Source organism: Heteronotia binoei, chromosome 13, assembly GCF_032191835.1.
Source record: "Heteronotia binoei isolate CCM8104 ecotype False Entrance Well chromosome 13, APGP_CSIRO_Hbin_v1, whole genome shotgun sequence".
Classification (NCBI taxonomy): Eukaryota; Metazoa; Chordata; class Lepidosauria; order Squamata; family Gekkonidae; genus Heteronotia; species Heteronotia binoei.
The window spans coordinates 23,253,325-23,276,132 of NC_083235.1; the positions used below are offsets into that span (position 1 = coordinate 23,253,325).

Below are 22,808 nucleotides of genomic sequence, written 5' to 3' on the forward strand. Positions count from 1 at the left end.
GCCCAAGCGAGCCTGATCTTGGAAGCTAAGCAGGGTCAGTCCTGGTTAGTATTTGGATGGGAAGTCCAGGATTGCTATGCAGAGATAGGCAGTGGTGAACCACCTTTGTTCCTCTCTTGCCTTGAAAACCCTATGAGGTCACCATAATTCAGCTGCCACTTGACAGTACTTTGCAGCACCGTGATGTATAAAAGATGTAGACCCAGAGCCTCCTTTTCTAGCATGACATTGATACTTGCTGCTAAAAATTTCTCTCAGTGCCAGACCGTCTTCCTTGCATTCTGTCCTCAGGGGACGCCCCGTAGTCCACGCCACGACCACTCTCAGCATCTTCCCCACCATGTTTAACCCAGAAGAACGAGCTTGTATCCTGGAGGACACGGGAATCTCTGTTGCCTGGTGAGTGGTTGCAGGGAAATGCTGTATTGGAGGATGTCCGCTGTATTAACCTGGAGGAAGTCGATGGGATCCTCTCCGCTGCTCGCCCAACAACATGCGATTTGGATCCTTGCCCCTCTTGGCTGATTAAATCTTGCCAGAGGGAGCTTAGATGTCCTTTACGGGACATCATAAATAGATCCCTCACAGAGGGGCATTTCCCAACGCCCTTGAAAGAGGCGTTGGTTCGCCCTCTCTTAAAAAAATGTACAGCAGACCCGGCCGAATTGGCAAATTACCGTCCGGTGTCTAATTTACCATTTTTAGGTAAAATCATTGAGAGGGCAGTGGCGTGGCAGCTACAGAGGTTCCTAGATGACGCTTCCGTTCTTGACCCGTGCCAGTCTGGGTTCCGACCGGGCCATGGGACGGAGACGGTGCTGGTCGCCTTGGTAGATGACCTTCGGCAGCAACTGGATCGGGGCGGCGCTGCGGTACTGATGTTACTAGACCTGTCGGCGGCATTTGACACAGTCGACCATCAGTTGCTAAAGCGCCGCCTCGCCGACATAGGGGTTGGGGGGTTGGCCTTGCAATGGCTCTCCTCCTTCCTCTCTGGTCGGGGACAAAGGGTGGCTATTGGGGGTGAGCATTCCCAGAGGCACACACTTGATTGTGGGGTGCCTCAGGGAGCAGTTCTCTCCCCAATGCTGTTTAACATTTATATGCGCCCCCTTGCCCAGATTGTCCGGAGGTTTGGGCTGGGTTGCCATCAATATGCAGATGACACCCAGCTCTATCTGCTAATGGACGGCTGGCCCGGCTCCGCCCCAGGGAACCTAGATCGGGCTCTGCAGGCTGTAGCGACGTGGCTCAGATTGAGTGGGCTGAAGTTGAACCCAGCGAAGACAGAGGTCCTTTGTGTGGGTCGCGGCGCCCTAGGAGGGGAAATAGCTCTCCCAACTTTCGACGGCGCACCATTGAAACCAGTGCGCCAGGTAAAGAGTTTGGGCGTTTTACTGGAGCCTTCATTATCAATGGAGGCCCAGATAGCAGCCACTGCCAAGTCAGCATTCTTCCACCTGAAGCGGGCAAGGCAGTTGGCCCCCTTCCTGGAACGTCGCGACCTCGCAACAGTGATCCATGCAACAGTCACCTCAAGATTGGACTACTGTAATGCCCTCTACTTGGGGCTACCTCTGTGCCGGACCCGGAAGCTGCAGCTGGTGCAGAACGCGTCGGCCAGGCTACTATTGGGGCTCCCAAAATGGGAGCACATACGGCCGGGGCTGCGCGGACTGCACTGGCTGCCAATCACCTACCGAGTCCAGTACAAGGTGTTGTTATTACCTTTAAAGCCCTATATGGCCGAGGACCAGCCTACCTAAGGGACCGTCTCTCCCCATATGAACCCCAGAGGGTACTGAGGTCAGTGGGTAAAAATAAAATGACCATCCCTGGGCCGAGAGACGTCAAACTCCAAAACACCAGAGCACGGGCCTTTTCAGCCGCGGCTCCTGCACTGTGGAACCAGCTTCCGGAGGAAGTGCGGGCCCTGCGGAACCTCGACCAGTTCCACAGGGCCTGCAAGACCGCCCTTTTCAGACAAGCCTATACTGATATCGACTGCTAAGTTGCTAGGAATAAAAGAACCGCCATCTATAATACTACTATGGAACTATCTAAACTGGCAGAACCAGCGCCAGAACAGTTTTATTGCTGCCAGATACATTTAATGTAACTTAAATCATGTGTTTTAACTCAATTAACTGGTTTTTATATGTTTAAATTTTTTAATTGTTAAATTTAAAGTTTTACCTATTTATGTTAATGTATGGAATGCTGTTAGCCGCCCTGAGCCGCCTAGGCGGGGAGGGCGGGATACAAATAAAATCTATTATTATTATTATTAAGTTCCCAGGTAGCTTGGGAACTGTAGTGTTCTGACCTTTCAGAAAAAGGGAACCTGCAATTCCCCATTAGCAGAGGAAGGTGTCCTTACAATAGGTTACATGCCTCAACCCATTTGTTCCATGGGCAGGGTTTACCCAACTTATTTTGTGGCGTTTCCCAGCTGTGCTGGGGACAGATTCTCAATCCACACCCTGCCTATGTCCACATGTCTTGTAACAGGAGTGGCCAAACTTGGTTGATGTAAGAGTCGCATAGAATAAACGTCAGATGTTTGAGAGCCACAAGACATGACTGTTAGAGATGAAGGAAGGAAGGAAAATAGATGGGGAGGGGGGGACGGATAGGTGGAAAGAAAGCAACATTAACTTTAAATGCATTCTCCAAGTCAGCTGATGGGACAGTGGGGGCTTTGAGAGCAACACAATACGTGTGAAAGAGCCACATATGGCTCCCAAACCGGAGTCCGCCCCCCATTTTATAATGGACTAGAAAATAGAGACTACCAACAGCTTACAGCTGTCCAGGAATTAAGCCATCACACAGAGACAATTTTCAAATGGCCTCTATGCTGAAGCAAATAACATACAGATGAGACCTGAAACTCCCAGATCTTAGGGGGGCTAAATGGAAGATGGAATGACCCCTCCAGTTATTGAAGGGATGTTGTGTGTGTGTGGGAGGGTGTATTTATAGGCAGTATGTTTTTTGTTTTCCCAGCCACTTGGGGGAGGGTTGGTGGTCCTGGCCACCAGCCCAATCTGACTTTGAATTGGGGGATTGATGTATGTTAGGGACACAGCTGGGACCCATGCAGCTGGAAGGAAGAACTGAATTGGCTAGGAGTGATTCCCCGTTGCACATTGCTGCTTCATTTCCTCTGCTGCAGAATCAGAGACCTTCCCCAGCTCCCACAATCTGCCTGCAATACTCTAGTTAATTCTGCTGAGTCTTTCTCAGTCAATCAGTGAATCTTTATTTGGTGCGATCATCTGCCAAGATTGACACCTGGAGAGTGTCATCAGCACACATCTACGTACAATGTATTTTCAGAGCCATGTAACAGCCTGATTTCAGTTGTATGAAAATAATAAAAGAACTTAACCAACTGCTTCCTTGTTGAGCATACCAGTGTGCAAAAACTGACCATCTTAAAGGTGGTTTCGTTAGAACTATCTGAGAACAGGAGGGAAATCTCAAATTCATCAGGTTAGCCTGTAAAAACAGATAAGATTGGAGTTATATAGAGAGACTGAATGTCCCTCTACAGTAGTTAATGGAATATCATGTGGTCTGCTGTTTTTGTGTGTAAATTTTCTGCAGCAGCTTTCTTGTAGTGCCTGCCATTTTGGCCTGGGGCTGTCTCATAAGCTCCCCTTAACCCTCATGATCAGGCTAGAAGAGTCTAGTGTGGCTTTCCCAAGTAGGGAAGGGCTGCTCTCTTCCCACCCTTCCTAAGGCTGCTGGGTGAAGTAGGTGGGTTATCTGACTATACAAAGGTGGTTTCCAACCTGGCTATTACTTCCTCCTGCAAAGTGCTGTGTTTTCTCTTCATCGTTTCCAAAAAGTTTTGCCATAAAACTCAGGGCATTCTTATCCAAGTCTAACCATGAGGTAGCACTGTCTTCCACAGGTTACTTACTATGTTCAATTGCTTCTCTCTCCCTTTCTGCGGTCTCTTAACAGCATCAACCTGAGCTTCTGTCTGAATGCATCGGGGAAGCATGTGCCAGACTCCATCGGTAAGTAGTGTGAGGGACAGGACTCAGAAGAGAGGCATGGAATGGATTTGGAGAAAAGGTCTGTGGGAGCAGCTATAGTCAGTCTGTGGGAGCAGCTATAATTGGACAGCAGTCTGAAGAGCACGTAGGTTGGATATGCTAGGAACACCCAGGTACAAGTAATGGGGAAACTGTCTTTTACCCTAGTGATGAAGCAAAACCCTTTCTATGATTTTGTTGCTTTGAGTCTGTAGTTCTTTTTTTTTGGGGGGGGGGGTGTTCTCCCCCTTCCTTCCCTCACAAATCAGTGACAAGGTAGAGGACTAAGTTAGAGTCTGGGGGCACCTTTAAGACCAGCAAAGTTTTATTCAGGGTATGAGCTGTTGCTCACGCTTCCTCGGATCGGAGGAAGTGTACTTGCACACGCAAATTGATACCTTGAATAAAACTTTGTTGGCCTTAAAGGTGCCCCCGGATTCTAACTTTGTTCTGTTGCTTCAGAGCAACGCTGCTGCCTACCTGGATCTATCTTGAAGGTAGAGAACTGGTAGGTGACTCCCTCATCTCTCTTCCTGTTAGTCTGTCGCAGCTCTCTTTAGGACTCTCCTGTTCCCTGAATCTGTGGAGATGAAAAGCAGGAACAACCAAATTGTGAGGGCTGAACCTACATGTGGGGCTTACATACCAAAGGTGCCTAAGAAACTCTGAAAGTTCTTAAACATCCATTGTATTTTTTTTATGTCTTACTGGGCTCTCTGGGGAATTCCAAAACAGCTTCTGGGAAAGCTGGTTTCATTTCCTTCATCTGAATAAAAGTTATATTAAGATCGATGGGTTTCTAATGTTTAAAAGCCATTGATGATGTAGGCCAATTCTGACTGGGGGAGAGATTTTAAATTGGGTTATTGACAAGTCAGTGCTGTATAGAAATATTATTTTCACACTTTTTTTTCCAAGATGAAAATGCTTAATGTGGGCCAGTGCTTGTTTTTATGGCTTTTAAATCTGATTATTTGCAATGGCAAATCAAAGCCGTATAGTAATATAAAATTATTTTCTTGTGCTTTCTTTTCAAGATGAAGATGTTAGGTTTTGTTGCAGCAAGATTTTATACAGAGGGAGATTGAGAGAAAGAGAGAGAGAGAGATTTTTTTATAAATAGTTGGCAGTAACTCAATCTAAATGAAACCCAGGGAGAATTACCTGATGGATTTGTTCATTTCTGGCTTCCTGCTTAATTTATGTCCTCCATGGTCTCACTCGCTGGACAGGAATAAGTCTTTGTCATGGGCAGAAGAAGGGAATCACATCTGGTTCTTTCTTCTTGAGTCTCCACAGAGGAACCAATGAGCACTGGAGACTTTAGATAACATCCTGCATAGCGGTCGCTTCAAATTGCTTTTGGGACTACTTTTTGGGGCTATGACCCACATTCTGGGTGGCAGACGTTGAAATCTCACTTGGCACTCCCTTCCTCTTTGTCTCACCTGGGCAGGGTTCACTGTGGAGCTCCACCTCGACCACCACAAGCAGAAGGGGGCAGTGAAGCGGGCACTCTTCCTGCGCTCCCGCCAGGCCCATCTGATTCAGACTGTCCAAATTCGCAACGGTGCCAATGCAGAGTGCCGCGAGATGAAGATCTACCTCCGGGTGAGTTGCGATTCATACCAAAGATCCCCCCACCCGGTGTGCATGCCTTTGGGAGCACACGAGTCTGTATTGGCTTCTTTGCCCACTCTATTATCTACCAGGAACAAATGCCACCACTTGTATCTCCCAGTTCATCAGGGTAATAATTGGCTCTGTATTTGTTGGCACATGCAGCTGTCTGAAAACATCATCAGATCATCCGTCCCTTGAGCCTAGCCCAGGCTGTTTTGGTGTTGTTGTTCAGTCGCACAGTCGAGTCCAACTTTACCTTAGGGTAAAGGTACCTTTAGTAATGTATGGCTGTGAGAACTGGACCATAAAGAAGGCCGAGTGCAGAAGAATAGATGCTTTCGAGCTGTGGTGTGGAGAAGAATCTTGCAAGTCCCTTGGACTGCAAGAAGATCCAATCAGTCAGTCCTAAGAGAAATCAACCCAGACTGTTCCCTGGAAGGTCAGATGCTGAAGCTGAAGCTCAAATACTTTGGCCACCCAATGAGAAGGGAGCACTCCCTGGAGAAGACCCTGATGCTGGGAAAGACAGAAGGCAAAAGAAGGGGGCGGCAAAAGATGAGGTGGCTGGACAGCATTACTGATGTAACAACCACGAATTTGAGCAGACTTCGGAGGATGGTGGAAGACAGGAGGGCCTGGCGTGACTTGGTCCATGGGGTCACAAAGAGTCCGACTCGACTGTGCGACTGAACAACAACAAAAAGGTACCTTAGAGTATCTTGCCTACCTTAGGGACCGTCTCTCCCCATGCGTTCCCCAGAGGGTACTTAGATCTGGAGCGCAAAAGTTACTATCCATCCCCGGGCTGAGGGAGACAAGACTGAAGTCAGCCAGGGAAAGAGCCTTCTCAATTGCTGCCCCCCATTGGTGGAATCAACTGCCTGAGGAGGTCAGAGCCTTGCAGGACCTTGCCCAGTGCCGCAAGACCTGCAAGGCGATACTATTCCAACTAGCTTTTAACTGAACCTGCCAAGAAATGAGATCTAATAGGATGTCTAAGAACATTAAATGCCATCTATAACTAAATGGAAAATTAGCACCAAATTGTTTAGATTGTTTTAACTTAATTCTTTATCTAAATTGTTTTATTTTGATTTACTGTGTACTGTGAGCTGCTCTGAGCCTGCTTTGGCAGGGTGGGTAGGATGTAAATGGAATAAACTAAACTAAACTCTTTGTGGCCCCATGGACCGAGTCATGCCAGGCCCTCTTGTCTTCCACCATCCTCCGAAGTCCATTCAAATTCATGTTTTGGTGTTACTGGGCCCCAAAAGTCTTGAGCTGCTTTCAGCCCAGGAATGAGCCTTGCTCTTGTGAAACATTTGTTGACCCTCTGAGCTGTCATGAGCTCCACCCCAGTATCCTGGGCTTGCTTGAACCAGGCGGCTTGAGTTGGGACCCTGGGCCAGGATCCCCAACTTTCGTGAGCCTGCAGGTGCGTTTGGAATTGCTGGTATGAAAGAGCTGCCGCAGGAGGCAACACCAGCTATCATATGGCTGCTGCAAACTTCCTTCAGTCACACAGTGAAGATCCTTGTGCAGTGGTAGCAGCTGCTGCCAAAGCAATTTTTGTTTAAATTAATCAAATCTCAAGTGACCGATCAAAAGACTTGCTGGGCAAAAGGCCTACTTGGTGACATCCACTTTCTAAAAACACGTGGCCGCTGTCAGGAAAGCTGTCATTGGGTGCCATGGCTCTCACAGGCACTACGTTGGGGACCCCTGCCCTAGCTGGCTGATTCCTCTGTACTGTTGGCTCTCGAAGTAGGTTTTGAATCCATAACAGAATACCCAGCAGACCCAACAACAGCATTAATGCAACAAAAATTAACCTTAAGGTAGCACGTTGGACCACCTTAAAATTGTTTTTTTAAAAGCCCTGACCTGGATATCCCAGTTAAGCCCAATCTCGTCAGATCCTGGAAACTAAGCAAGGCCGACTCTGGCAAGTACCTGGGTGGGACACCTCTTTGGAATACCAGAACTGGGAGGCAGGGGCAGTCTTTATTCAGCCACCTCCCTGAATATCCTCCAGGCTTCCAGTAGAGGCCAGTCATCAGAGGTTGCCATGACTTCCAGGAGCATGCGCGCACACACATGCACATAAAAGCTACCAACCAACACCCCTCCTTTAAAAGAATGAATGTTACCAGAGGTGTGTAAGGATGCAGAAGTTGCATGGGGTTTGCTAGTACATATACAGTGCCATCCTAAGCAGAGTTGCATTCTTCTAAGTCAGTTGAAGTCTTTGTAGGCCTTGAAGAATATAGCTCCACATGGCAGTGCACTTATAAATGGCTCTAAGATTATCAAGGGCAAACACCTTGCTAGGGTATCTTCTGTTGTTATGAGATGTTACTGTAAGGTTTAAATTTTGGTCAGGTTGTGGCCAGAAGAACATGCATTCTCCATACATACACCAGTAGACAGACGTTCTCTAGCTACTGTAGTTATCTGTCAATTAGAGTATTTTTGGATATGTTTATGGTTAGGTATTGGATGGCTTATATAGAAATACTCACATGGTTGCTAGCAATGTAGATCAAGAACACAAATCCAGTCTGTTCCAGCTGCGTTGGTCTGTTGCAGCAGGAAAAAAAACTGCTAACAACCACTTGTACCTGTTTTTCTGTCAACAAGTATTGATCCATAAGCATCCCTTGACTTCTTACCTGATAAACCTAATAACAGTTAAGGTCAATCCCAAAAAACCTCCAGCTTTCCAAAACTTCAGACCTCTGTCTCCTGTTTCACTGAGTTACCAGCCAGCTTATAGCTTAGGGCAAGTGCTCTTCAATAGAACTTCCTGAACACCCCACAGAATTCCAGTTGGGGTCTGAACGACCAGCTGGATTCACAAGGAATTCAGCCTTGTTCCTGACATGGAGCTGTGGCAAATCTACCAGACTGGAGCCCCACCTGAGAGTCAATCCATTAGTAAGCACCCAAAGGAATGACATTTCAGTTAAGTTTGGAAATAGGTAGAAAAACACAAAGTATGGAGAGTCATATTATTGGCAGCTTGAGAGTTCAGCCTACATATGATTGGTATACTCACTGGCACATAAACATGGTTGGCATCAGAGCTTTTTTTGTAGCAGGAATTCCTTTGCATATTAGGCTACACCCCCTGATGGTAGCCAGTCCTCCCGGAGCTTACAGTAGGCCCTGTAAGAAGAGCCCTGTAAGCTTCTGGAGGATTGGCTACATAAGGGGTGTGTGGCCTAATATGCAAAGGAGTTCCTGCTACAAAAAAAGCCCTAGTTGGCATGGTATATGTCAGGGGTGGCCAATGGTAGCTCTCCAGGTGTTTTTTTGCCTACAGCTCCCATCAGCCCCAGCCAGCATGGCCAATGGCTGGGGCTGATGGGAGTTGTAGGCAAAAACATCTGGAGAGTTACCGTTGGCCATCCCTGGTATATGTTATAGCAATGCTGCAAGGGACAGATAGAAAGATCCAAGATCGGTAGCCACATTAGTCTGTAGGAGTAGAAAAGAGCAACAGTCCATTAGTGCCTTAAAGACTAACATAATTTGTGGCAGGAGATGAACTTTCACAAGTGACTGCTCAGAAAAACAGAAGTGAGCACTGACTTATGAAAGCTCATACCCCGCCACAAATTTTGTTAAGTCTTTAAGTTGCTACTGGACTCTTGCCCTTTTCTACAGCAGATGGATAACACAGCTCAGTTCCAGAATCCCCAGAGTCTTGCTGAAGTGCATTAGGAGACCCATGCACTGAGCACTGGAGGTTCCTACATTCTTTTTAAACGTGCATATTTTGTACTCTCTTCTCCATCCTGACAGAACGAGTCCGAGTTCCGTGACAAGCTCTCCCCCATCTACCTGTCGCTCAACTTCTCGCTGGATCCAAAGGCCCCACTAGATGCCCATGGACTGCAACCCATCCTCAACTACCTCACTCACAACCACATTGAACAGAAGGTACCGATGGGAAAAGAGAGGGGAAGTGTCCAGTGGGGCTGGGCCTGGCTGCTAGCAGTTAACTCTTAGCATTTAGCGTAAAGCAAGCTGACTGGTGAAGGGTCTGGAGAGTATTTCTGTCCTGCCTTTCAGGAAACATTGCACTGGGCAGCTTGGTGGTGGAATGTGTTGTCAAGTCACCGCTGACTTACAGCAATCCCATAGGACGATCCCCATAGGAAAGAGCTGAGCAGAGGTGGCTTCTGCAATAGCAACCCTGGACTTAGTTGGTCAGAGGTATCAAACTCATTTGTTATGAGGGCCGGATCTGACATAAATGACACCTTGTCGGGCTGGGCCGTGTGCGTCATAACATGTCATGCCAGGTAGTGGAGATATAAACTTTATAAAGGGCAGAGACAAACACCATTAAAGATTTTTTTTTAAAAAAAAAAGCTTAAAACATGCTTATAGTATTAGCGCTCTTGCAATATTGTGGTCAATATGTAAGCAAGCTCTCCCTCCCTCTCCAAGAGAGGAGCCTCAGCTACTGGAGAAAATAGAGGCTTTGCTATGTAGCTGCTGTGCAAAGCAAGCTGTGACCCAGAAAGAAGCAAGAGAGAGGGAGAAGGAAGCAGACTTGTTTGCGGGCTTAATAGGACCCCTTCAGTTTGACACCCCTGAACTTGGTGGTCCCCCATCCAAGTACTAGCTGGGGCCAGCCCTGCTTAGCTTCAAGATCTGATGAGATCAGGCTGTCCTGGGGCTATCCATGTCAGGTCCTGGGCAGCTTACCTGGGAAGAAAATAACATGTAGGGGCAACAGAAGATCAAAACTCAGGGATGGTGTCTTACTGCCTCCTTTCTTACAGTATATGCCTCTGTTCTGTGAGGGAGCATCTAGCCAGCCCAGTCCTGGAGATACCAGTGCGATCTAGGTTCTGTTTAGTATATTTTATCCCTCCTTTCCTTTTACAGACAGTGCTGGTATAGTGGCTAGAGTGTTCGACTAGGGTCTGGAAGAGTATTTCCACTCTGCCATGGAAACTCACTAAGTGACCTTGAGCCAGTCACACACTGTCTCACACACAACTCTGTCTGTCTCTTCCCCCTACCCCAGCCCGCAACGTACCAGACAGGATTGTTGTGAGGATAAAATGTGTGTTGTACGGCATGTTGGGGAGACAAGTGAATAAATAAATAAATTCTTCCAAGCATCTTAGAGGGGTATAGTTGACTCTTCCCCCTCTCTTCATCACCCTGTGGGTTAGGGCAGGCTGAGAAAGAACGGGTTGAATCCATTGGCTAATTTTCCACTGTCAGAAGGGATACCCATCTCACCTCCTCTCTTTCATTGTGGCTCAAAAAGGGCCCCCCCCCCACTAAAAAAAAGTACTGCTTCTGAGGCAAGGGGATCCCCAGAATGGCCTTGGGGGCTGCAGTGGAATTGGCAAACTTATTGTGGTGAACCTGTCTCACATCTGACCTCCTTTGGTTACTCGGTCTTTCACCAATCGCGGATTAGCGGGCGGGGGGGAGGGGTAGCGCTATTCATACGGGAGGGTTACTCCTTCCGGGCTCTCCCGGCCCCAACGATCGACGGTATTGAGTGTGCCGGCCTTGCTTGGGATGTCGGAGAGAGGTTGGCGATCTGGCTGGTGTACCGTCCGCCTAACGTACCGGCCAGTGCCTTACCATCCCTGATGGAGGCGGTGTCGGGCTGGGCGTTGGAGTACCCAGGACTTGTGGTCCTGGGCGACTTCAATGTCCATGCCGATGACGCAGCTTCCACTCGGGCGATGGACCTAGTGTCTTCCATGGCGACACTGGGACTCTCTCAATTTGTTATGACCCCCACGCATCAGGCGGGACACACATTAGATCTGATCTTTGCGACCGGGATTCAAGTGAACGAAATCGCAACTGAGGCGATACCATGGTCGGATCACTTAGCCCTCAAGGCTCGTATGGAAGCGCTGCCACAACCCTGTAAGGGCAGAGAGCCTATTTTGGCTCGCCCGCGGAGCCTGATGGACCCGGAACGGTTCCAAATGGCTCTTCGGGATCCTTGGCCCCCTGGCGATTCCCTTGACACCCTGGTTGATGCCTGGCAAGATCGGCTATCCAGGGTAATCAACGAGATCGCACCTCGACGTCCTCTGTGCCCTCGTTCGAGGCTGGCTCCTTGGTATACCTTGGAGCTACGCCGACTGAAACAAGGACTCCAACGACTAGAGAGGCAGTGGCGGCGCACTCGTGACGAAGTGACGAGAACATCCTACAGAACGTTTATGAGGTCTTATGAGATGGCAGTCAAGGCCACGAAGAAAAACTACTTCGCGGCCAAGATTGCGTCTGCAAAGTCGCGCCCAGCACAATTGTTTAAAATAATTGGGCATTTAACCACACTGCCGCAGGGCAGACCAAACGTTAGAGAATTGGAAATAGGCTGTGAGGCTTTTGCGAAATTTTTTGCAGACAAAATCACGTCGCTCCGCCAGGACCTGCCCATCACGTTAGATACAGTACATGAACTCGAGGCTCCGTGCCTGTCTTCCGGTTTAATCCTGGATCATTTCGACCCACTCAGCCTGGAGGAAGTTGACGGAATTCTCTCTTCTGCACGCCCTACAACTTGTGATTTGGACCCATGCCCCTCCTGGCTAATTAAATCTTGCCCGAGGGAGCTTAGATGTCCTTTACGGGACATCATAAATAGATCCCTCTTGGAGGGGCGTTTTCCAACGCCTCTAAAAGAAGCCTTGGTCCCTCCCCTCCTAAAAAAAGTACAGCAGACCCGGCCGAATTGGCAAATTACCGACCGGTCTCTAATTTACCGTTCTTAGGTAAACTTATAGAGAGGGCAGTGGCATCGCAGCTACAGGGCTTTCTGGATGACGCTTCCATCTTAGATCCTTGCCAGTCTGGCTTTCGCCCGGGCCACGGGACGGAGACAGTGCTGGTCGCCCTGGTGGATGATCTCCAACGGCATCTGGACCGAGGTGGTGTGGCGGTGCTGATGTTGTTAGACCTGTCGGCTGCATTTGACATGGTCGACCATCGGTTACTGACCCGCCGCCTCGCCGATGTGGGGGTTAGGGGGTCAGCCCTACAATGGCTCTCCTCCTTCCTTGAAGATCGGGGACAAAGGGTGGCAATCGGAGGTGAGCTGTCCCAGAGACACACACTAGATTGTGGTGTGCCTCAGGGAGCAGTTCTCTCACCGATGTTATTTAACATCTATATGCGCCCCCTTGCCCAGATTGCCAGGAGTTACGGGCTTGGGTGCCACCAATATGCGGATGACACCCAGCTCTGTCTACTAATGGACGGCCGGCCTGACTGCGTCCCAGAGAATTTAGACCGGGCTCTGCAGGCTATGGCAACTTGGTTAAGGCAGAGTGGACTGAAATTGAATCCAGCGAAGACAGAAGTCCTTTGCCTAGATCGGGGCGCCCAGGGAAGAGAAATACCTCTCCCGGTCTTCAACGGAGCGCCGCTGAAAGCGGCGTGCCGGGTCAGGAGCCTGGGAGTTTTACTGGAGCCTTCACTATCAATGGAGGCCCAGATTGCAGCCACTGCCAAGTCAGCCTTTTTCCACCTGAGGCGGGCAAAGCAGCTGGCTCCCTTCCTAGAGCGTCAAGATCTGGCAATGGTGATTCATGCAACGGTCACCTCGAGACTTGACTACTGTAATGCCCTCTACATGGGGCTGCCTCTGTACCAAATCCGGAAGCTGCAGCTAGTGCAGAACGCGGCGGCTAGATTGCTGTTGGGGCTCCCAATGTGGGGCCACATACAGCCTGGGCTGCGCGAATTGAACTGGCTGCCAGTTGTATACCGGATTCGTTACAAAGCGCTGGTTATCACCTTTAAAGCCCTATATGGTCAAGGACCTGCCTACCTTAGGGACCGTCTCTCCCCGTATGAACCCCAGAGAGCACTGAGGTCAGCTGGGAAAAACCTGCTGAACATCCCCGGGCCGAAAGAGGTGAAGTTGCAAAGCACCTGCAACCGAGCTTTCTCTACTATGGCTCCACGCCTGTGGAACCAATTTCCAGAGGAAATGCGGGCCCTGCGGGACCTTGAACAGTTCCGCAGGGCCTGCAAGACTACCCTCTTCCGGTTGGCCTTCACCGAATAAGGGGGAAACTGCTAAAGAACTCACCATCATAAACATAAATGTAATCATAGCACCAGTATATATGTTATTAATTTTTATTAATTTTAGAATTTTAACTAGAATTTTAATTACACTGTTAATGTAGTAGTTTTAATGATTGTATAATTGATGTATGAAATGTCCGGCGGGGAGGGCGGGATACAAATAAAAGTTGTTGTTGTTGTTTCCCGCCAGGCCCAGATCCAGCTTGATTGCGGTGAAGACAACGTCTGTGTCCCTGACCTGAAGCTTGAAGTCCTTGGGTAAGAAGGCCCCGGCCCTTGCTGCTCTACCCCCGTAAGGTCATAGCCAGGTGCCCCACATGCACACAGACATCTTTGGTAGTAGAAAAATTGGGTCACCATGATCTCGCTTGGTGCCAGGACCTGGTGCCCTGCCCCCTATCACCAAGACCTCTCCTGAAATGGAAGCATGAGAGGCTGCTGGTGCCCCTTCCCTTCCCCACTCAGTGATGGAACCTTCTCTGCTGCTGAGTCTCCCTTCACTTGGCTCCCTCAGACTGGATGATGACATCACAGATTCATGTTTCTGTCATAAGTCGTGGGTGTGGCCAGTGAGGATTCTGTTGCCATAGAACCACTGGTGACAGTTGGGGCAGGGGAAACGGTTTGTTCAGTTGCTGGAGGCTTTCTTGGGTGAGCCAGATCTGGCTGCAGTTTCCTGTTTTGTTCATGGAGCGGGAAGAAGATGATAGAAACTTAACAGCAGTTGGCTGGATGCATTGGGGGTTATAATTATTGATGTGTCTCCTCCTTGTGACTTTACCATCTTGAGTGTGTGGTTAAGTGCCTGACTTCTCTGATTCCTTGGGGACAGTGTTCCTTCTAAGCTGAGTTAGTTTGAGCTGGCTCATGATTTTTTAGCCTCTGACGCACACATTTTTGTCTTAGGAAGAAATGGCCCCGGAGCAAGCTAATTTATGCAGTAGCTCACAACATTAAGGCCAGTAGCTCACAAAATAGAATTTTTGTTAACAAGGCTCCACAGCTTAGAGGTAGCACTGCTTGGGGATGGATAGATATTAATTTGTCTTGATTGCTTCTATCCCATAATATATTCTGGCCTTTCTGCCCTCTTCTGTACGAAGTGTAAGCTGTGGAGTTGCCAACTCTTTGTTGGGAAATTCTTGAGAATTTGAGAGTGGGGTTTGGGGAAGACAAAGACCTAAGTAGGGTATAATACCATAGAATCTCATCTCCAAAGCAGCCTTTTCTCCAGGGGAACTGATCTGTTCAGTCTGGAAATGAATTGTAATTCCAGGAAATCTCAAGGTATCACCTGGCGCTTGGCAACCCTAATAAGCTGAGCAGAGGAACTTGGGGCGTTGTCATGCCTGTGATCAGGGCTTTGTTTGTAGCAGGAACTCCTTTGCATATTAGGCCACAGACTCCTGATGTAGCCAGTCCTCCAAGAGCTTATGGAGCTCTTAGTACAGGGCCTACTGTGAGCTGCAGGAGGATTGGCTACATCAAGGGAGGGTGTGGCCTAATATGCAAAGGAGTACCTGCTACAAAAGAAGCCCTGCCTGTGATTATTCAGGCTTGCCACATGGTGCAGCTGAGAGAGAATCTGAGAAAGCGGGGGGGCTTATCTTTCAGGAATTGGGAGAGAGAAAAGCCAAGATGTTGCCCTTCCTATACGTTAAAACCTTGGTGATAGCACAATCCCTGTAGCTTCGAAGGGAGCCTAAAAAGTGCCTAGCCTAAAAAGTAACCCTACCCCTAACCCTCACCCCTGGCAGCCCCTCTTGAGAGGCACTCCTGTGCACAAGGCTGCACTGTCAGCTGGTATTGAAATTTGAAAGAGCAACCCCAGTACAACCCAGCCCAGGCACGAGAATGGCTCAGCAGGCCTTCTTAAGCAAACCCCTCTGGTCTGATTCTTCTTCTGGTCAAAGTTTCTTCCAAGATCCCAGCAATCAGCCTCAGTCCCCACCCCCACCCCTTTCCCACTGCCTCATTTCTGGGGAGAAGTTTCCATTGCATTCAAGGTCCTATTGTGGTAGCAGAGGGGGCTGCAGTTCAGCAGGGTCTGCAGGGCCCAGTGTGGGATTGTTTGAGATATTGAGGAAAAGCTAAGTTTGAGTTCAGTAGCACCTTGGAGACCCATGAGATTTTCAAGCTGTGGTCTTTTGAGGGTCAAGCTCCCTTTGCCGGAAGGCTTTGACCAGGGGTGGCCAAACTTGCTTAACCTAAGAGCCACATAGAATAAACATCAGACGTTTGAGAGCCACAAGACATGAATATCAGATGATTGAGAGCCTCATAGAAGGCAGGAAGGAAGGCAAATAGATGGGGAGAAGATGGAGGTGGAAAGAAAGCAACTTTAACTTTAAATCCATTCCCCAAGCTGCTGGCTGGCTTGACTTGGAGAAGTGATTTAAAGAGATAAATGCCTTCTCCAAGCCAGGTGATGGGATGGTGGGGGCTTTGGGAGCCACACAATATGTGTGAAAGAGCCACATGTGGCTCCTGAGCGGCAGTTTGGGCACTCCTGGCTTTGACTCTTGAAAGCTGATAACCTGGAACATCTGAGGCGGCTGAGAGGTGATATGATCACCATCTTCAAGTACTTGAAGGGCTGTCATGTAGAGGATGGTGCGGAATTATTTTCTGTGGCATCAAAAGGTAGGACCAGAACCAATGGGTTGAAATTAAATCAGAAGAGTTTCTGGCTCAACATTAGGAAGAACTTCATGACTGTTAGAGCAATTCCTCAGTGGAACAGGCTTCCTCGGGAAGTGGTGGGCTCTCCTTCCTTGGAGGTTTTTAAACAGAGGCTAGATGGCCATCTGACAGCGATGAAGATCCTGTGAATTTGCGGTAGGTATTTGTGGGTTTCCTGCATTGTGCAGGGGGTTGGACTAGATGACCCTGGAGGTCCCTTCCAACTCTATGATTCTGATCTTGTTGGTCTCTAAGATGGTCCTGGGTTCGAATGCAGCTCTTCTGCTGCACCACCAACACAGCTGCCCTCTTAAAGCTATTCTTATAAAAAAGCAAAACTTTTTGGAGAGTATGGGCTTGGATTGACGTCAGCAGTATTATTGCCACAAGACAAATGAACATCTTTTTTTAAAAAGGAATTCCTTTGCTTAGTTGTTTTTTTTTAATCTGACATGTCCAGTTTAGTATTCAGGCCCGTTTGATCTATAACAGTACATGTAAGATCTGTGAGCTGGTGAGAGAGACGGGAGCACTGTACATGATACTGAAAAGCTTCTCTGAAACTCTCCAGTACTCTGTGGTCTATGTTAGTTGTGCTGGAGTGTGAAAGAGAATACGTGACACCCAATATATTGCAGACTGATCTAAGCTCTCATGCAGGGGTAGAATTCTAGTACAATCTCCTTTGCATGTTAGGCCACACACCCCTGATGCAGGACTGGATCTACATGTTTTTTGAGGGGGGGGGGGGCAAAATTAAAAAATGGCGCCCCCTTATGGGCCATTCTATCTTATGGTCCCATAGAACACAATGGCTCCGTACCCAATTTGGCACCCCCCCCCCTCTGCCCCCCTCTAGATCCAGTCCTGCCCTGATGTAGCTAATCCTCCAAGAGCTTACAAAAAAGAACCTTGTAAACTCTTGAAGGATTGGCTACATCCAAGGGTGTGTGGCCTAATATGCAAAGAAGCTCCTGCTAGAATTCCACTCCTGCTCTCATGTTTGATATTCATTTTCCTGCGGTCCGGCACTGTCCACCCCACACTTCATGAAGCGGCATGCTTGAATGATAGCTTCAGAATCAACTGTCATGATTGGCGTTCTCACTCTTTTCTCCAACCCTTTGCAGGGATCATCACACTGTGTACCTGGGAGACAAGAATGCACTGAATGTTTCATTCCATGCGCAGAATCATGGCGAAGGCGGTGCCTATGAAGCTGAACTACATGTGACTATGCCACCGGAGGCTGAATATACAGGAGTCCTCCGGGCCCAGGGGGTAGGTACCTCATAAGTGATATTTCTGCACTCTTAGACAAATGCATCCCTCTGATGGGAGAAACAGATGTATTATAGAGATTTCTCTTTCCAAATCCGAAGCCTTATCGCTGTGATCTACTGAGAAGAAAATTGGTTCCCTTTTCACAATCCTGGGAAATCTGACACGTAAAGGCGGATTCCTGACTATAATTTAAAAGGGGGGAAAAACAGGAATCCCCTTCCATTTTTCATGACTAGTGAAAGGTATTTGAAATCATACAGGCAGTGTTCATAAAAGACAATAGCCCTCATGAAGCTTTTGTCAAGTGATACATATCCACCGATCAGTATACAGAAAACACACACATACAAGCCAGATATATTTCTGTCGAACAAAATGTGTAGTTCTTTCTAATTTGTGCGAGTTAGAATGTTCTGTGTTGCAAACTTCTCCCGGTAATATAGTTGTCATGGTTTCCTTCATAGGGAGTTAGGTTGCACTGTCAACTAATCAATGAATGAATATTTCCTGATTAATGAAAGAGCAGTCTTTTTTAAAAAATTACTTTTAGTACCGAAATCATAACAGCAAACATCCACAGTTTTCATTCCTCGCTTTCACGTGAGAGGGAAAAGCTGTTTTAAGATAGTGTCTGCTATGATGTGTGAGCTTCTGCTGCCCGTTAAAACACAATCAATTTAAAAGGCATTTAATTCAGTTGACTCGGAGTGATCCTAATGGTGCAGGTTCTGAGATCTCTGTTAGGGAATGTTGGTGTCTCCTTGACAGAACTGAAATTCCCAGAAATCCTTAAAAAGTCATGTCCTGTTAATTCAGTTTTAGTCAGGTGGCTACTGTGGGTCTGGCCTCAGTAGCAGAGCACCTGCTTTGCATGTAGAAGGTCTCAGATTCAATCTGGCACCTCCAGCTAAAAGCACCAGAGACCCTGAGACCCTGGAGAGCTGCTGCCAGTCTTGAGTAGACACTACTGATCTTGGTCAGCTCAAGTTCTGACTCAGTGGAAGACAGCTTCATGCGTTCATTTTCAAGGAGGAAGGTCATGACTTAGTGGCAGAGCTCCTGATTTGCACACATAAGGTTCTAGGTTCAGTCCCTAGGCAGAGCCTGACATTTCTAGTTTGATGGTTTAACTTGGTACAGGATAGCTTCATGTGTCGCACTGTGCCCTGTAACTTGGAAGAGGAGTCACCTTTGGAAAGACGATCCCACCCCCCGCCCCTACCCTTTGCAGAACAATCAGCAGCTGTATATGCCCCTTCTACTAACTAAATTATCTGGTTCTTTCTTGATTCTTTGGTTCTTTCCTGCCAGAACCTGAACAGCCTGAGCTGCAAGTACGACACAGTGAATGAGACCAACATAGTCATCTGTGACCTTGGCAATCCAATGAAGGCAGGCGCCAGCGTGAGTATCCCAGACTCCATACCAGGATGAACATTCTTACCAGAACGGTAGTGAGGAGGTGCAGTGGGGAGCGGGGGGCTTGTGGAAGTGCCTCTCTTACTCTAGAGTGGCGGGAGAACCCTTGCAGCAGTGAAGGAATCCTTGGCTGTGGAAATGGCGTGGAATACACAATTGCCCCTTGGGAAGAAAAGTTTAGATTTATCCAAGGTCACCTTAAGAAAGCTGTGGCAGGAAGAACTTTGGATCAACATATGGAGCAGAGGTCCATCAGCGGCTATTAGCCACAGGATATTGATGGAACTCTCTGTCTGGGGCAAGTGATTCTCTGTATTCTGGGTACTTGGGGGTGGACACAGTGGGAGGGCTTCTAGTGTCCTGGCCCCACTGGTGGACCTCCTGATGGCACCTGTTGTTTTTTTTTGCCACTGAGTGACATAGTATGGGCCAATGGCCTGATCCAACATGGCTTCTCTTATGTTCTTAACTCACTGACAACAGTTAAGGATTAGTCAGCCACATTCTTTTGAGGTGACCCAAGCTAGGCTCAGCCAGCTGGATGGACTCTCCAAAACTGTTGGAACCTAAGGAATCCCTTTCCCTGCATCTTGCGAAGTTGGAAAGGTGTTCTGGAAAGTATCCTCAATGAAACATTCTGTTAACAACTGTGGGATACCTTTGGCTTGATTGTATTATGCTTTCAAAGGCTTTTGGGATGTCCATGTCAGGAAGGCTTAAATGATTAAATTAAATTAGAATGATTTAAAGGTTGGAACGCTTTCCCTATGAAGAAAGGTTAAAACGCTCGGGGCTCTTTAGCTTGGAGAAACATCGACTGCAGGATGACATGATAGAGGTTTACAAGATTATGCATGAGATGGAGAAAGTAGAGAAAGAAGTACTTTTCTCCCTTTCTCACAATACAAGAACTCGTGGGCATTCAATGAAATTGCTGAGCAGTTGGGTTAGAACAGATAAAAGGAAGTGCTTCACCCAAAAGGTGATAAACGTGTAATTCACTGCCACAGGAGGTGGTGGCAGCTACAAGCATAGCCAGCTTCAGGAGGGGAATGGATAAGCATATTGAGCAGAGGTCCATCAGTGGCTGTTAGCCACAGCTTATTGTTGTAACTCTCTGTCTGGGGCAGTGATGCTCTGTATTCTTGTGCTTGGGGGGGCACAGTGGGAGGGCTTCTAGCCCCACTGGTGGACCTCTTGATGGCACTTGGGGTTTTTGGCCACTGTGTAACATTGGCCTGATCCAACATGGCTTCTTTTATGTTTTTAAGGCTTGTTGTCCAGGCAAGGGGGCTTCCTCCTTCTCAACACACCACCGCAAGTTGGTAGGAGCTGCAGGTCCCAGATCCTCACTCTCCTCTTATTTTGTTTCTCTCCCCAGCTCTGGGGTGGCCTGCGCTTCACCGTGCCTCGCCTTGTTGATACAAAGGAGTCCATTCAGTTTGACTTCCAGATCCAGAGGTAAGAGAGGCAGGAAAGAATCCCCATGTACCCCTCTCGGCTCTCCCTCTTCTCTGTTCTCCATGGTGAGTCCCTGCCCAAAACGTCAACTCAAAGACAGTTCTAACTGGTCAGGTGTCATAAATGGTCAGGAATTACATAAATTATTTTTTGCACCCCTTCTGGACACACAGTGTACCTTCCACTCTCTATGACAGGGGTTTCAAACATGTGGCCCAGGGACCAAATGAGGCCCCCAGAGGGTTCCTATCAAGCCCCCAAGCAACTGACTGTCATCTGCTTTCTTCTCCCTCTCTCTTGCTTCCTTCTGCGTCACAGTTTGTTTTGGCAAGCTTGCTCCATCACACAGGAGCTACAGAACAGACCTCTATTTTCTCCATCGGCTGAGTCTCCTCCCTTTGGGGGAAGGGGTGGGGAGGGATAGCTTGCTTCAGAGGAAGCTCTGACTCTTCCCTTCCATCCCCAAGGGGCCAGGAGGGGGAGGAGCCTCAGCCAATAGAAGGAAGAGAGGCTTGGCTCAGTAGCTGTGCTGTGCAATTGAGAGCCTGGATTGCATGGGAGAGATACAAAGAAACTGCCTTTAAGACCAACATGTGCTAATGTTTTAAGTTTTTAAAAAAACTTTGTGTTTGTCTGTGTCCTTTATAAAGTTTATATCTTTGCTACCTGGCATTACATTTTATGACACACATGGCCCGGCCTGGCAAGATCTCATTTATGTCAGATCCATCCCTCATAACAAATTAGTTTGACACCCCTGCTCTATGGCCTCTCTCTGTCTCTCAAGTTCAAGGTTACAAGTAGGCCAGGCTGTCGCCCATCTGATGATCTTCAAGTGGTCATCTGTGCAGTCACACTTGCCCACCCAACCTTCCCCAATGCTGGCATCTCTCATTGATGGGGACTTACCAGCAGTGGTTCAAAGGAACTGAGCAGGTGGGCTCAGTTGGTCCAAGCATGTGCAGTTGATGCCTGCTCCCTGGAGCATGGGAGAAAAGCATGCCAAAACGCTCTTGTAGTTCTCCGAGGTCAGGTTCCAGCACAGGTGCCAAACCGGTGTGCGGGACTGCACAGATAACCATTCGAAGATCATCAGTTACAGGCAAACAACCTGGGTTTTTCCTTCATTTTGCTTTTCTTTTCTTCTTTCCATGAGATACACAGGCCACAGATTTAAGCAAACGAGGAGTTGACTTTTGTTTATGATTTGAATGTAACACTGAAGAAAGCAAGGTCGATGTTATAGGATGTTTTGTTTCCAATAGAACTTTTGAACTGCTTCCCCATTCCAGCAATTGGGATCCTTCAGCCAGCTCTAAGCAGCTCTTCCCCACAGTTCCACTCAGCCAGACACACCGGCTGCTCCCTCCACAGCTTCCCTGCTCTCTTTTAACTGCCCTTTCCCAACTGTTGCTCCCCAGCATTCCATTCGCTCTCATTGGTCGCTCTTAGGGAGAGGCAGAACCTAGCCTTTCAGTCACACAGACCATTCACAAAAAACATAAGGGCAGTACACTTTTTTCCCCTCAGTAACTCTTCCTCAGATCTTTAGTTAGGAACAGTGTTCACTCTAAGCTGGAAAATTGCCAGTTTTAATGCATGATGCATACAGTATCCCCCTCCTTCCCCAAGTTGCAATTCAGTTCTACAGCATCCCACACCACCACCACCACCCTCCCTTGGTTAACTTTGCAGAGGGACACAGCCAGGGCTTTTTATGTAGAAAAAGTTCAGCGGGAACTTATTTGCATATTAGGCCACACCCCTGACACTACCATTTTTTCCACACAGGGTTTTTTGTGTAGAAAAAGCCAAGCTGGGATGTATTTGCATATTAGGGCACACCCCTGACATCAACATTGTATCACATGGGGCTTTTTGTAGAAAAAGCCAAGCTGGAACTCGTTTGCATATTAGGCCATACCTCCTGATGCCAATCAGCTGGAACTGCGTTCCTGTGTGTTCCTGCTCAAAAAAAGTCCTGGACACAGCTATGCTGTCTTTCAGAGAAGGGTTGTAATTTCTGATCTTCATATTAAGAGACTTCTGGTAAGCTTCCAAGGAAGCCCAGGACTTTCCCCATCCCAGTCTGAAAAATACTCCTTTAAGTGTTGGGTTATTTTGTTGGGCGCCCATATTTATTAGGAAGCCACCATGGCATGCAGCTTCCTGTGCATACCTGATGTTTGAGGAAGGAAA

At 48.0% G+C, this 22,808-nt stretch overlaps 1 protein-coding gene across 1 annotated transcript in view; it reads left to right on the forward strand.

The window, feature by feature from the left end:
• Nucleotides 1–22,808, forward strand: part of ITGA5 (integrin subunit alpha 5) — a 114,545-nt gene that overhangs the window by 78,272 nt on the left and 13,465 nt on the right. Inside the window, exons 15-22 of the mRNA XM_060252503.1 lie at nucleotides 292–399; nucleotides 3,976–4,031; nucleotides 5,506–5,660; nucleotides 9,480–9,617; nucleotides 13,954–14,021; nucleotides 17,576–17,726; nucleotides 19,041–19,133; nucleotides 20,530–20,609. Coding sequence (XP_060108486.1) covers nucleotides 292–399; nucleotides 3,976–4,031; nucleotides 5,506–5,660; nucleotides 9,480–9,617; nucleotides 13,954–14,021; nucleotides 17,576–17,726; nucleotides 19,041–19,133; nucleotides 20,530–20,609 — 849 coding nt within the window. The remainder of the gene's footprint in view (nucleotides 1–291; nucleotides 400–3,975; nucleotides 4,032–5,505; nucleotides 5,661–9,479; nucleotides 9,618–13,953; nucleotides 14,022–17,575; nucleotides 17,727–19,040; nucleotides 19,134–20,529; nucleotides 20,610–22,808) is intronic.